The sequence below is a fragment of the Hylobates moloch genome, unplaced genomic scaffold (assembly GCF_009828535.3).
Source record: "Hylobates moloch isolate HMO894 unplaced genomic scaffold, HMol_V3 SCAFFOLD_10, whole genome shotgun sequence".
In the NCBI taxonomy this organism is placed as follows: Eukaryota; Metazoa; Chordata; class Mammalia; order Primates; family Hylobatidae; genus Hylobates; species Hylobates moloch.
Window position 1 is genome coordinate 92,644,784 of NW_026652285.1, and position 13,523 is coordinate 92,658,306.

The window sequence follows — 13,523 nt, forward strand, 5'->3', positions numbered from 1 at the left end:
TGACATTTCAAGCAGTTCTATCGAGCCGTTTGTCTAGCTCACAGGAAATACATTTTTCTTGGTGCTTACCATTCAGCAACGTTTTGTCGGGCGTTGGCCTCCCCTCTATCACTGCTTCAGCCAGAATTAACTTTTGGTGAAGTTGCTTATTACAAGTTTTAAACTGCTTCAGCTCCCCCTGCAGCTCCAAGATCTGGCTCTGCAGCTGCGTCACCACCTCCTGGGTGGCAGGGAGACGATACATATTTCCTAATGACCGGGATGGTTTTCTTAGGATTGGCAAGCGGGACTTCTTAGCCTCCTGAAAACACACATATGCAACAATGAATACACTTTGAACACACTTCCTTTGGTTGCACAGTCAACATTCTCATGCCAGCCTTATAAAACGGCATTCGAACTGGCTGCTCAGACTTCTCGTTCCTATAATGGCAGCTATGTTTATCCACCGGCCAAAGAGCTTGTACCTTGGCAGGTCCCTCCTCTGATCATCAAGGGCCAAGCTTCTCCTTGCCACCCTCCTGGCCCTGGCCTATTGTCTCTCTGGACAATCCAGACACTCCATAAATGGCAGTTCTTCTTCCAACCTGATCTTCTGGGAAATGTTATTTTGTTCCTTATCTATTTCCTCGTTTCCCAAACATTCCTCAGTCTAATCTAGTCTGGCCTATCAACCCCTGCTAGTCCCCCACAACCACCCCTTACTTTGGTGGCTACTAAGTTGCCAACCCAGCGGATATTTCCCAGGCTCAGAACTCCCAGACATCTTCATTCATAATGACTCACGGGCACTACAGATTCAACTGAAAATTCAACTCTTCAGCTCCATCACCCCATGTCTCTGCTGCAAATGTACGCCACTTCAACAATCTCTGTCTTGGTGAATCATATGACTATCCATTTACTACACAATCTAGAACCATGGGAATGATTTTTAAGTTTCCCTTTATTCTTGTCACCCACTTTCACCATTCATCAGGGTCCATTAATTATAACTCCCAGGCTGTCTCTCAATTCTTTCAACTCTTCTCATCCTCCACTGCTACCACTCAACCCCAAGATGCTGTTAGTTCTCACCTAAGTCATGGCAACAGTCTCCTGGGTGGTCTCCACACATTCACTTTTGCCCTCTCTAAGTCACTCTCCATGCTACAGCAAAAAGACAAACCTACTACTCCTCTCTTCTGCCTAAAACTATTTTAATTGCTTTCCAGTTCTCTCAAGACAAAGGTCAACGTCCATACCACAGCCTACAAAGTCCTGCAGGACCTACAGCCTGAGTTATACCCCCTTCCACTTTACCCTGCTCTTCAGCAACAATGATCTTGGTTCCTCAAAATGCCTTCCTTCTACCTCAGGACCTTAGCATATGCTGACTCCTTTGCCCAGAACACTTACTCCTTCCTACTTCCCCAACTAACTCTAAATAGCATTCATTAAAACTCAGCTCGAATGGGCCTTCCTCAGGAAAATGGGCCTTGATTTCCAAGACAAAGGCCGGGCTCCCTATTAGATACTCACTGTCCCCTACATACCCCCTCAGAGAACATTAGTATCATTTTAATTAAATGCCTGTGCAATTATCTGTTCTTTGTCTATCTTCTGCACCAACCTGTAAGCTCCAGGGTTAAGAGGCTTTGCATATCTTGGCCATACTCTCTGTATAGCTTCTAGCGTAAGAACTAGTACACAGTAGGTACTCAACAACTATTTGTGGAATGAACATATAAACAATAACTTAAGAGGCCAAATGGGGGTCTCTTTCAACTGGGGAATTTTAAACATTCAAAAGCTGGGAAGAGGGACTTAAATCCAGACTATATTTAAAGAAATACTACAACTCAATAATAAAAACAAATAATCCAATTAAAAGATGAGGAAAAACTCTGATAGTCATTTCTCCAAAGGAGATACGTGTATGGCCAATAAGCATGCGAAAAGATGCTCAACATCATTAGTCACCAAGGAAAATGTAAATCAAATCACAATAAAATACCACTATTTCATACCTATTAGAGTGGCTATAATCAAAGGACAACAACAAGTGTTGATGAAGTGGAGAAACTGGAACCCTCACACACTGCTGGTGAGAATGTAAAGAGGGTACAGGCGCTTTAGAAAACAGTCTGGCAGTTCCTCAAAAAGATTAAACATAGAGTTACCATCTTACCCATCAATTCTACTCCTAGGTATATACTCAAGAGAAATAAAAACATTATCACCCCCAAAATTTGTACATGAATAGCAACATTATTTCTAACAACCAAAAGTGGAAACAGCTCAAATGTGCATCAACTAATGAATGTGGTATATCCATATGGATATACTATGGAATACTGTTTGGCAATAAAAATAAATGAAGTACTGATACATGCTACAACGTGAATGAACCTCAAAAACAGTATGCTACGTGGAAGAAGCCAGTCACCAAAAACCACATATGGCATGATTCCATTTATATGAAATAATCCAGAATAGGCAAATCGAAAGAGACACAAAGTAGATTCCTGGTTGCCTAGGGCTGGGGTGGGCAAGTTGAGGGGAAATGGGAAATGACTGTTAAGGAGTACAAGGTTTCTTTTGGGATGATGAAAATGTTCTAAAATTGTTGTACAACTCTGTGAATAGACTAAAAAAACCCCACTGAATTGTACACCTTAAAGGGATGCATTGTATGACATGTGAATTAAATCTCAATAAGGCTGTGTTTTTTTAAAGTTTTTAAATAGCAGAGGAGAAGGAACCCAAGAGGAAAACAGAAAATATTTGGGACCCAAGAAATGAGATCACTGAGGTCTCTTAAGAAGGAAAGAAGAGTAAGGGCCCCTTCTTGAACATTCTAGGATATAAAATGCTTTCAAGCATACTTTCCCATAATCCTGAAGTAAACTCTGCATTCCCAGAACTCACAGGATAAGAGACATTATCATTCTTACTTTCCAGATGAAGAACCGAGATGTCAAACAACTAGTCCAATGTCACAGTGCAAGAAGGTTCAAGAGTCAGACCTCAGACTAGCTCTTCAGGGTCCGGTGCTCAGTTCAGAAAAGTGAGATGCTTTCTGCTCTGAAATTCCAGGTTAAGAGGAAAGAGCAGGTTCAAGGATAAGAACAGTTTGAGGTGGCAAAAGGAGACCATGTGGGAGGAGGTGGATGCCTTAGCAAAGAGGGCTGGAAAATAACAATCATTTGCTTGGTCCTCAGTCTCCACCAATCTTTATTCCTGGATCCAAATTTGTGTGTCATATGGCAGCAGCAAAGATATCTGCAAGTGCACAAATGCCAAAGCCAATTTCAAGTTGGAAGACTGCCGTCAGTCAACCTAATGCTTGTTCTAAAATAACACCACACAAAATGCTACCTTATGGACTCTGAACAGAGTCCCACCTACCACATTATTAAAGATGTCACATTGGAACTTCTTCCTTGGGAATGGAAGGGAAACAGGAACTCACACACTCTGAGCTCCTACCATGTAGGCTCAAAGCAGGTAAGTGGCCAGGCCCGATGCAAACACATGTATATCAGTAAAGTCCATCCTCTTGTCTGTAACTAAACAATTGAAAAGATACCTGGTCTCCTTGTTTCTATAACTAAACAACTGTAAGGATATCTGGTCTCCTTGTCTCACCCTCGGGCTGCAGTGATGTTCCTTTTAACAGGATATCAGAGTCTCTTATTAAAAGAGGTAAGCCATAGGATTATCAACTCCTTAACTACCAAAGACCACAAAAAAATCATTAAATTTCCTTCTACTCTGCATAGACCGGAGGCCATGGTGGTGATGGGAGGGCTCTTCTCTCCCAGAGAAAGGCAAGTTTATAATATCCCTGTCTGCATTTAAAACCAGACTTTAGTTTCTATCCCTGTCACTCCACTTACCAGCTAAATCACTCTGGATAGTTTTCTGAGCCTTTTAAGAGCCTATATTTCTTCATAAGTAAAATGTAGGTAATACCTACCAAATTCATACTCTTAAGAATATTAAATGAGATTATATATATATTACATATAATACATATGTAATATATATACACACACACAGGAAGAGAGTATCTAGCACAATCCCCAATAGATACTAAAAATAATAATAAACAAATACGGTTTCCTACCTTTTGAAGACATAGCAAGAGGATTAATTTCAAACTAAAAAAAATACATGTTTTAATATATTTGGGGAAATTAAGTCCATTCAATTCTCCAGTTTTCCTGAACACAGGGTAACATCTCTCACACAATGAAAAATTCAAACAAAAAACCAAACAAACAAAAGACATCTAGTTTTCCTGATATACAGGTACAAATTGAAGGAGCTGGGGCAGATGACAGCATTTCTATTCTAGCCAAACTGCACAAATTTGCATTTCTGGTACCGTTAATATAATGGCAGTCTCTCTCTCTCTCTCTCTCTCTCTCTCTCTGTCTCTTTGGTCTCTACTGATATCTTTAGAAAACCCTTTTCTAGAAATTACAGTTTTGGTGCATAATTTAAAACAATCAAAAGCAATTTTGCTAATGATATATCTAACTCTCTTTTGTATGCACAAAAGCAGTAATTTAGTGGTCAGAAAATAAACTTAATTCTCCATTCTGATGCTATAAAGCAGTGTGTACAGTTGATTTCTCAGATACAAAACACCCATCAGAAACAAGAATATCAACAGCCTTCACTGAACCACTATTAGAAACACGACCTATTTCCTTCTCTCCCAGAACACATCTCCCTTCTATGGGGATTCTTGGCCGTGGGGGGGTCAAGCCGTGACCTCAAGAGGATTTTCATAAGGGTCCAATCAAACATTGCCAAAAGAATCTGGTTTTAACAATCTGGCATATTTGATAGGATGTGCAGGGCTTAGAGACAGTATCTAAGCTGAAGGAAAATCTACATGCAAACATTCACTCAACAAACCCAGGCTGGAAGGTAGCCTGATCCAGGGAAAGGGTGTGGCTGTGCAGTCAGGTACAGTGGGAGTCCCAGCTCAGCCCCCTAACTACTGGTTAACAACGGGAACATGGGGTACGGCTTCCAGATCTTTGATGAGTGTTGTCAGGATAAAACAATATAGACGAAGCCCTCAGAATAATACCTCTCCTACACAAAGTCTGCACAAGATAAAACCTAGGTTCTCATCCCTACCCCTAAAGTCAGGTTATGACAATTTGACTGCAACCTGCAAAAGCAAATGTTCATCAATACAATGAAAACTGTATAAATTTTGGGACATCTCCACAATGCAACCTTATGTAGCCATTATAAGGAAAGATGTTCCTCATAACATGAAAGAGACAGCTACAGACAGATGTATAAACAAGACCTCACATGTGTTTTTTCTAAGGAAAACACATAAATGTCACAATATATAGATAAATTAGATAGGGCTGACATGGAGGAAGAGAGACAGAGGGAGTGAAGGGAAGGAGAGGCAGGGGAAGGTCAGTGAGGACACACAGCTCTGGGTGGAGGCCAGGGTAAGTGCAAGCAGAGGGAGACACTGGACATTCTCGTCATATAAATGGGAAAAAAGTGGTGAGATTAAAGGTGATTTTCAAAGTTTTTTGTATGGATAAAGTAAGTACATAATTATTACATGGAAAAACTTACTCTGTTGGTCCCTCCAGGGAGGGAAAGGAGGGCAGCCTGCCACCCAGGCACCCCGTGCAGGTTCTCTGGCTGATGCTCTGTGCTGAGTGCATTCTTGATCGGTTTCTCTTCCCAAGCCTCTCTCGTTGCTTCGTGCTTGAATCTGAGCAGGTCGCCCTCTGTGGCCACAGTCTGCACTGAGGCATCTTTCAGGCCTACCTTGGGCACTTCGCCTGCCTTTACTAGCTGGGCCTCACAAGACAACTTCAGTTCATCATGTGGCTTGGAAAATGAGTTGGTTTGGACAAAACGTACAAGTTCACCTTTTTGCTTAGGTGTCTTCTCAGTTTTACCATCAAGGTGTTCTCCAGAAACTTCCTGCTCTGTCAAGAATAGTTGTCCCAGAAGCAGTTCCTGCACCACTTTCAGAAGGTCTGGCCTGTTTTTCCAAAAGGGAAGGAAGTGGGAGAACCAAGCTTTCTGCTAGGCCTTGTCCCCTAGCCAGTATCCCAAGTTATCCCCACCTACTGTTGCCCAGATTCCATCAAAACTAAATATAATGTGTACCCACAACGTGCCAGGACCCACATCCAGTATTTTATCCTGTGTAACCTCACGGCAACCAAACAAGGCAGGTAACTACCATGTCATTTCATGGATAAGAAGAGTAGAATTAATTTGACACAAGGTACACAGCAAGTGAGTGGGCCACATGAATATGTGAATGCAGGCTGGGCCCAGGTAGAAACAAACAGGATTATAAAGTGTCCATGACAATTACAGGGTCCTCCCTGACTCTACCCCGCCAGCCAACCTCCTGGCCCTGGCCCCATTTCTACATCCAGGGGCAAGTATGGCTTTAGATGAATCTGGCCAACCTGGCTGGTCCACCGATGACCTAATCCATCTTGGTGCACAATGGGTGCTTAATAAAGAGGTGTTAATGAAGGGATATTTGTATACGGGCATAGTAGAAAGTGTATTGGCTTTGAAGATGGATACAAATCCCTTCATATTCTAACTCCGCAATTCTCTGCAAAGAAGATAAGTATTCCTCCACAAGACAGCTATGAGGATTAAAAGAGATAGTGTATAGGCAGCATTTGCTTTTCATGTCCCTTGCCACATACCCTTGGCCCACCTCTGACTTCAGCTGCTGCTGTGTGGACAGTTCCCATAGACATAGGCCCACCTCAAACACCCTCTACATCTCTGCTGCCTTGGGGCTTTTTCCAAAGCTCTATGAACAAGCCAGTAAAGCAGTGTGGAAGTGTGAAACAGTTTCCATTTCTGGGGAAACTCTCAACCAGTGAGAGAAGACAGCTGTTGGGTAAATGTCCCAGTCTCCCATCCTTCAGATGGACCACACAGGCATAGTATATACAGTCCCTCAGAGAGTCCCAGCAGTAACCAGATCATTACTGCACCCTTACTGGCTTTGCTTTCATTCCTGTCTTACTCTCCCTGAGCCCTCATTCCTGCTCCCTGATGTCAAATCCCAAGTAAATCCCTTACACTCTAATCCGTATCTCAGGCTCTGCTTTCCAGGGAGGCAAAACTAAGCCAGCATGTAAAACACCTGGAATGGTGCTCGGGTGGAATAACTCAAGAAGAGTCCCTTGTGTGTTTCTTGTGCTGGGCACTGCAATGGGCACTGGGGATACAAAACTGTCCCAGGAGGACATGGACTGGTTTTAGAGAAACATATGTAAACAAACTATGAGGGTTACAGGGCAACCATCCCAGAGTGCCCCAGACTGAGGGTGGCAGGGAGAACGACAGCAGAGGGCTTCTAACATCAATGAGAGGCAAGCCTCAAGGAGGGGAAATGGAACAGTCTAAGCATGGAAAACAACATGAACAGAGTCAAGCAGCGAAGAAAGGGTGAGGCTGGAAAGATGGGCAGGGAAGAAACAAAGAGTCCTATACAACACGTTAAAAAAAAAAAAAAAAAAAAAGGAAGACCACTGAAAGGCCCTGCAATGGACTGGGCGGGTCACACACGTGCTTCAGAAAGGTGACTCCAGGCTGGGCATCGTGGTTCACGCCTATAATCCTAGCACTTTGGGAGGCCAGGGCAGGCAGATAGCTTGAGCTCACGAATTCGAGACCAGCCTGGGCAACATAGTGAAACCCTATCTCTACAAAAAAATACAAAAAATTAGCCAGGGATGATGGCATGTGCCTGTAGTCCCAGCTACTCGGGAGGCGGAGGTGGGAGGATGGCTTGAACCCAGGAGGCTGCAGTGAACTGAGATCGCACCACTGCACTCCAGCCTGGGCAATAGAGCCAAACCTTGTGTCAAAAAAATAAAAACAAATCAAGAAAGGTGACTCTGGCTGCTGCTGCATAGAGAATGGATGGAGAGGCCTCACACACAAGGAGCTCCCCCATGTTGGTCTAATCACAAGAGGAATAACTGCAAAATATGCATACCTAAAAAATAGTGTAAGGTACACTATAGGGCTCAAAATCAAGACAAAAGTATCCAAAGATCAGAAACGGGAGAAAACTCAGAGCTGTAAGAAGACGGCTATTAAAAAGACAACTTAACAGATGAGAGAATTCACAATTGAGGAAACAGAAACAATAAAGCAATCTGAAGAAGATTTTTAAGTAAGTATGTTTAAATCATCTAAAAAATAAAGGGAAAAAAATTCATAAGAGGGAGTTATGAAACTGGGACAGAAAATTATGGGAAAATAAATGGGGGAAGTAGAGAGGAGAGACCAGCTGGAAAGCTGTTGCTAACTCCCGGGAGAAAGAAAATGCAGGTCTGGGTGAGGTGGTGGCAGTCAGCAGAGAGAAGGGGACAGAAGGTCCTCATTGGTGTTAGTTCTTTTTTCTTCTCACTTCGGTTTCTACTACCTGCTCTATTTCTAGAAACCTTGTGAAAGAGTCAGGCTGTACTCTACAACTCCTTTAACATACTCTGACCTTCCCTTCCTCCGATCTCTGCTGCCACTGGCAATGACAGGCACGCCTGTGTGCCTTTCCCACTGAGCCCTCTGAAGGGAGGGAGAAGGCCCTCTGCATATCCAGATTTCTATTATCTAGATGGAGGCAGAGTCAACTCCATTTAAATAGCTATAGCACACCAAAATGGGGTTAACAACAAAATTTAAACGTATGGTACATTTTTCACCTCTAATGTGAAATTATCTAGACAACAGAAACAATCTCAAACTGTAGTAAACCCAGACTTTTAAAATATTTCTGGCATTTCAAGCTTCAGGAGATGTTAAACTAAATTTTCCTTTCCTCCGCCTCTTTAACATAGATAAAAAATAATGACAATTGTTATTTGGCTAGCCAAAGGAGGACCATTACTCACCACCAAACAACACAATAAAACCGAGGAAAAATACTTTACAAATGGATAGTAAAAGGTGGTGAAACAGGCCATTATAATATACTAAAGTGGTGGTGCTATTAAATAAAATATTTCAAGTGTTATTTTGCTAGAAATCTGAACAGCAAATTCATTAAGCTATCACTGTAAGCAGAACCTTTTCTATGGTTCAGTACAAGAGACTTCTCAGAGCCCAGATATCGTTTATATCCCCTTCCTGGGCATCTGTGCCATGAAGAAGGTATAAGGGGAGAAGAACTCACATTTCCTAAGCACTTACCACGTGCCAAATCCTCTAAATACACTGAATCCTCACAATAAGACTGTGAGATGGGGATTTTTTAAAAGCCCATTTTACAGATGAAGAAATGGGCTCATAAAGGTTCAGGATCCCCCAACCAAGTGTCAGAGCAAAGATGAGACTCCAGACCTTTCTGACTCCCAACTATCAGTTGGGGCTGAAATGCTTCCGTTGCCAGAGAGGAGCATTCCCCCTGACCGCCCAATTCACCACGCTCCTACCACAGCCCACTGCACTCTCCCTGGTTCACATCACCCAAGTACATTCCCACATGGCCCTCAGACAAAAAGTGTCTTTTAACTCTGAAGTAAAATTTGGGACCCTGATGTTTAGGAAATCCTCCATTTCTCAAGCACCAACTACTACAGTCACCTAACTACTTCTGATAATAAGCCAGAATTGCCACTGAGTATGTCTTCCAAGAAGACTCAAGCTAGAAAAATAGATGTCAGGGATTGGGGAGGAGTTAGCCTTGATGAGCTCACAAAAACAGAACGCTTCAATCCTGGTTTTTAGCTGAGGAAATGCCCGTAAGGCTTAGTCCATCAATGATACAAGAAATACTAGGGTTCCTGGCTCTTGTCAAGAGTCATGGGCAATCATTACTGCTCCACTTCTCTATCTATTCGGGAGGAGAACTGAAAACTGTTATTGAACACGCACCACACCACATGCCAGCCATTTTTCTTAAACGATTTTTTTCTTACTCCCCACAGCAACCCTAAGAAGTAATCAGAGAAATTGAGGCACTGAGAGATACAACCACAGCTCTTCTTGGTTCCAAAGCCCAAGCAGCTGTTATGGATGGACTAGGAAGAATATGAAAGGGGGAAAAATCACTCCTAAAGGATTAATTGAAAAAATACAAATGTACTGAATGTTTCTCCTTTTTTGTTTTAAGGAAAACAACCTGTAGTATCTCCTCACATAGGAATGGCTCCCAACAGACATAATGAGAAGAGAACTTTAATTCAAGCTCAACAAAAACAGCAGAATCACAACTACAATGGTATTTTTTAAGCTGTTGTCGAAACTGGAAGAGATTTCGGTAGGGCTGATTCCTCTCGCTGACAGCAAGGCAGCCCTTTCTGGGGCTCTCAGGAATAATTCTCAAAGAAAGCTTTCTTTCTCCTCTTTATAATGGGCTTACATGAGGCTTTGCTGATGTCCCCTCACAGCCACTAGCATGCAGCCTAATTACTTAATTGCAAGACTGGCAAGATTCCTTCCAAGCCATTTCAGGAGCTCTCTCAGGTAAATTACACAGCACTATCATCTAAACCCATTTAGCAAAATGAGTTTGTTCTCCCCTAGAACTAGAGAAACAAAGGAATGTCTGGGCCCCATGTATACCTGGATTCCAGTAACAATATGGCCTTCTCATTGAACAAAGGGGCAAGCAGGTTTATGAACGCGCCTTCTTCTAGGCAGCCAGGTGCGTGGGCCCCATCACAGTCTGAAATCTTAGACTCCGTGTGCCTTAAGTATCCATTTTTGCAGCCTCCTTTGGAAAGGTCTTTCATAATCTGCAAATAAAAGTATTTGCTCAAATAATGGAATAAGGAGGAAGGGAATGGGGTGTGTGGAGAGAGGATGGAGATACAGGGTAAGTGAGTAAGTGCAAAGAAGCCAGACACACTGAGCCAGAGAGAAACAGAAAAGGGGGAGAAGGAGGAAGAGAGAGAGACACAGGCACGCAGGTGCACACATACTTACTTTAGCACAGGGAGATGTTCTAGAAAGAGGATAGAGATGTTTACAGCACTTCTCCTCACCCGTTCCTCACCTATAAAATGGGGGTAGTAATGGTACCTCCCAAGGTGGTTAGGAGAATGAAATGAGACCACCTCAGGTGACATGTCTTACTCACTACAGGTGCACACTGGAAATGTGTTCTCCCACCCCTACGGCCCACTCCTTGAAAGTTCTTCCTAAGAAGAGTATGGAACCCATGTCATGATTTGAGTGCTTATTATATTCTTCTTGCAACGTATCCTCCTTATTATATATCAGAAAGCTGACTTACTCTTTTCAGACACATATTGTTGAACATGGCTTTGATCTTTCTCATTAGGAAGGTAGAGAGTTCCTAATTCCCATGGAGATGTTATTTACGGATCCATCTTCTTGGGTCACTGAGGGTCCCAGAGGAGTGGTACCAAAGATACATCTAGTTAAAGCCTGTACTGGGCATGTCTTTGAGGTGCTGCAATTAGCATTCTTCCTCCCCTATTCAAAGCTGTAAATTTCTTCTACCAGTCTATAAATAATTCCTCTTGACTTCATTACTGCTGGTGATATACACACTAGCCATCACCCCCATCTCTCCACACTGGTGAAATGATTAAGATTTTTCAATGGAAGACAAGACCTACACAAATGAGTTGTTATTTATAGGGTCTTCTTTGCCACCAATCTAGTTATTAAATCCAACTAATAAGCAACCTCCAAAGAAGAAACGTCTAGAATAATAAAAACAATTATTATTTACTGAGCACTTATTACATGCCTTTCTATTTAAATATCATAATCCTAAAAGGAAGTATTACTATCCTCACTGACAAGGAAACTCAGGCTTAGAGGTTAAGGTTACAGAGATAGTAGTGCCAAAGCTAAGACTTCGAAGGAGGTTGATCTGGTTGCAAAGCCCCCACTTTTAATTACCTTGCTTTCTAAAACTATCTACATTTTAAGATCTCCCATTTGTGACTCCACAAACTTGAACACCCTGAAGGCCAAAAATGCCAAATCTGCAGCATCTTACCCCAACCACATCCCAGTCTCTAGGGTTCTTTCAACCTTGGACACTGCTTGGAGTCTCCTACTTATTTTATGAATTAGAGGGTTGGAGACTGCTTGCTCCAAATGTTCAGTATCAATGTGATTGGAAGAGTGCTCTATGTGTACAGGGTTGAGATTCTCACAATGCCCAAATGACAGTAATGTGAGTTCCAGATGAGGAGATTGCAGACAGCCCCTAGGAAGGGGAGCTGAGTTCCATCAGTAGGTCTTTACACCTCAACCAAATGATCTGGTAGTTCACACAGTCCAGAAACAAGGGTTCTTATCCCAACTCTATCACTGACTTACTCTGTGCCCCAAATAAATCATCAGTCCTCAAAGCCTTCAGTTTCTAATTCATAAAATGGATTGGATTAGATCACTAAAGATTTGTCCAGGTCAAACATCCAATGCCTATTATTCTACTATAACAAGCCTATTTTTATTTGCATAAGTTTTCATGTTTCATGACTGGCTCTGTCACCCAGATTGTAATTTATAAGAGGAAAGAGACCTAGTCTTTGCTTTCCACTGGCACATGAAAGGTATACGATACAGGCAGAATGAACAGAAAACCCACTGGACTCATTCCAGACTCGAAGACTGATTTGGACATAGAGTGGAGTAGATGAAATAAGGAGTTAACTGCAAGGTTCCTACCTCATTACTCTGCTGCAAATGCTGGTCACTCAGGAAATTATTCTCGTCATCCTCTCCAATTTTGATCGTGTCCTCGTCCTCCTTGCTAGCCAGAAGCTACGTGGAGCATGGAATGAAGTGAAAATGCAACCCAAAAAAGTATGCAGCATGAATATGTATGAATAAGTCAGTGATGTCTTTTTTTTTAATGCAAAACAAAAGGCAAACAAAAAAAGAGGAAGAAACAAATGCCAAAGCCATGAAATAAAAATTAACCAAAGTTAGAGTTGCTAGTTGTGGCGAATCACACACAGCTGCCCGGATCAAGCATAATTTAAGGACAAATTCCCCAAGAAAATAACTAAAGGCATTTCCCCTTGCCCTTGTATGGCCTTTCCTGAGCTGCCGTAAATTAAATATGCTGTCTGTTATGCCACTGCCTCTCCTGCCTTTACTAAATTCACTTTCAGATTATATAAAAGTAACAAAATTTTGGAAAATAGCTATTGATGGAATTGAAAATATCAAACAGCAAGAAAGTAATAAATGAAATTTATGGTGTGCCCAATTTATGCATCACTTCTACTTAGCACAAGGCATAAACCTCTTCTTGTTGGACTGTCACACATCTGAGATGGACAGTCCTGGCAACACTGTCATTTTGCTGACAGAAAGTCCTCATCTCTAATGAGAAGAGTATCACGCTTGCCTGACAATAACTTTATGCTTTTGGAAATGAAGGACAGTTATTTATAAAGACTGCATAAATCCCTAATGCTTCAAAGAAGTGTAAATCCCAAAGCTTCTGAGTTCTACAAAATGGACGGTACAAAGTTCTCAAGAAAGCCAATTCTCAGCTCTCCAGA

At 42.1% G+C, this 13,523-nt stretch overlaps 1 protein-coding gene across 4 annotated transcripts in view; it reads right to left on the reverse strand.

The window, feature by feature from the left end:
- CDK5RAP2 (CDK5 regulatory subunit associated protein 2) overlaps nt 1-13,523 on the reverse strand; it is a 185,636-nt gene that overhangs the window by 55,289 nt on the left and 116,824 nt on the right. For all 4 annotated transcript variants that reach the window (XM_032164988.2, XM_032164987.2, XM_032164990.2 and 1 more), the window contains exons 19-22: nt 12,679-12,774; nt 10,591-10,763; nt 5,605-6,022; nt 70-301 (exon numbers count right to left, since the gene is read on the reverse strand). In XM_032164988.2, the coding sequence (XP_032020879.1) occupies nt 70-301; nt 5,605-6,022; nt 10,591-10,763; nt 12,679-12,774 (919 nt within the window). The remainder of the gene's footprint in view (nt 1-69; nt 302-5,604; nt 6,023-10,590; nt 10,764-12,678; nt 12,775-13,523) is intronic.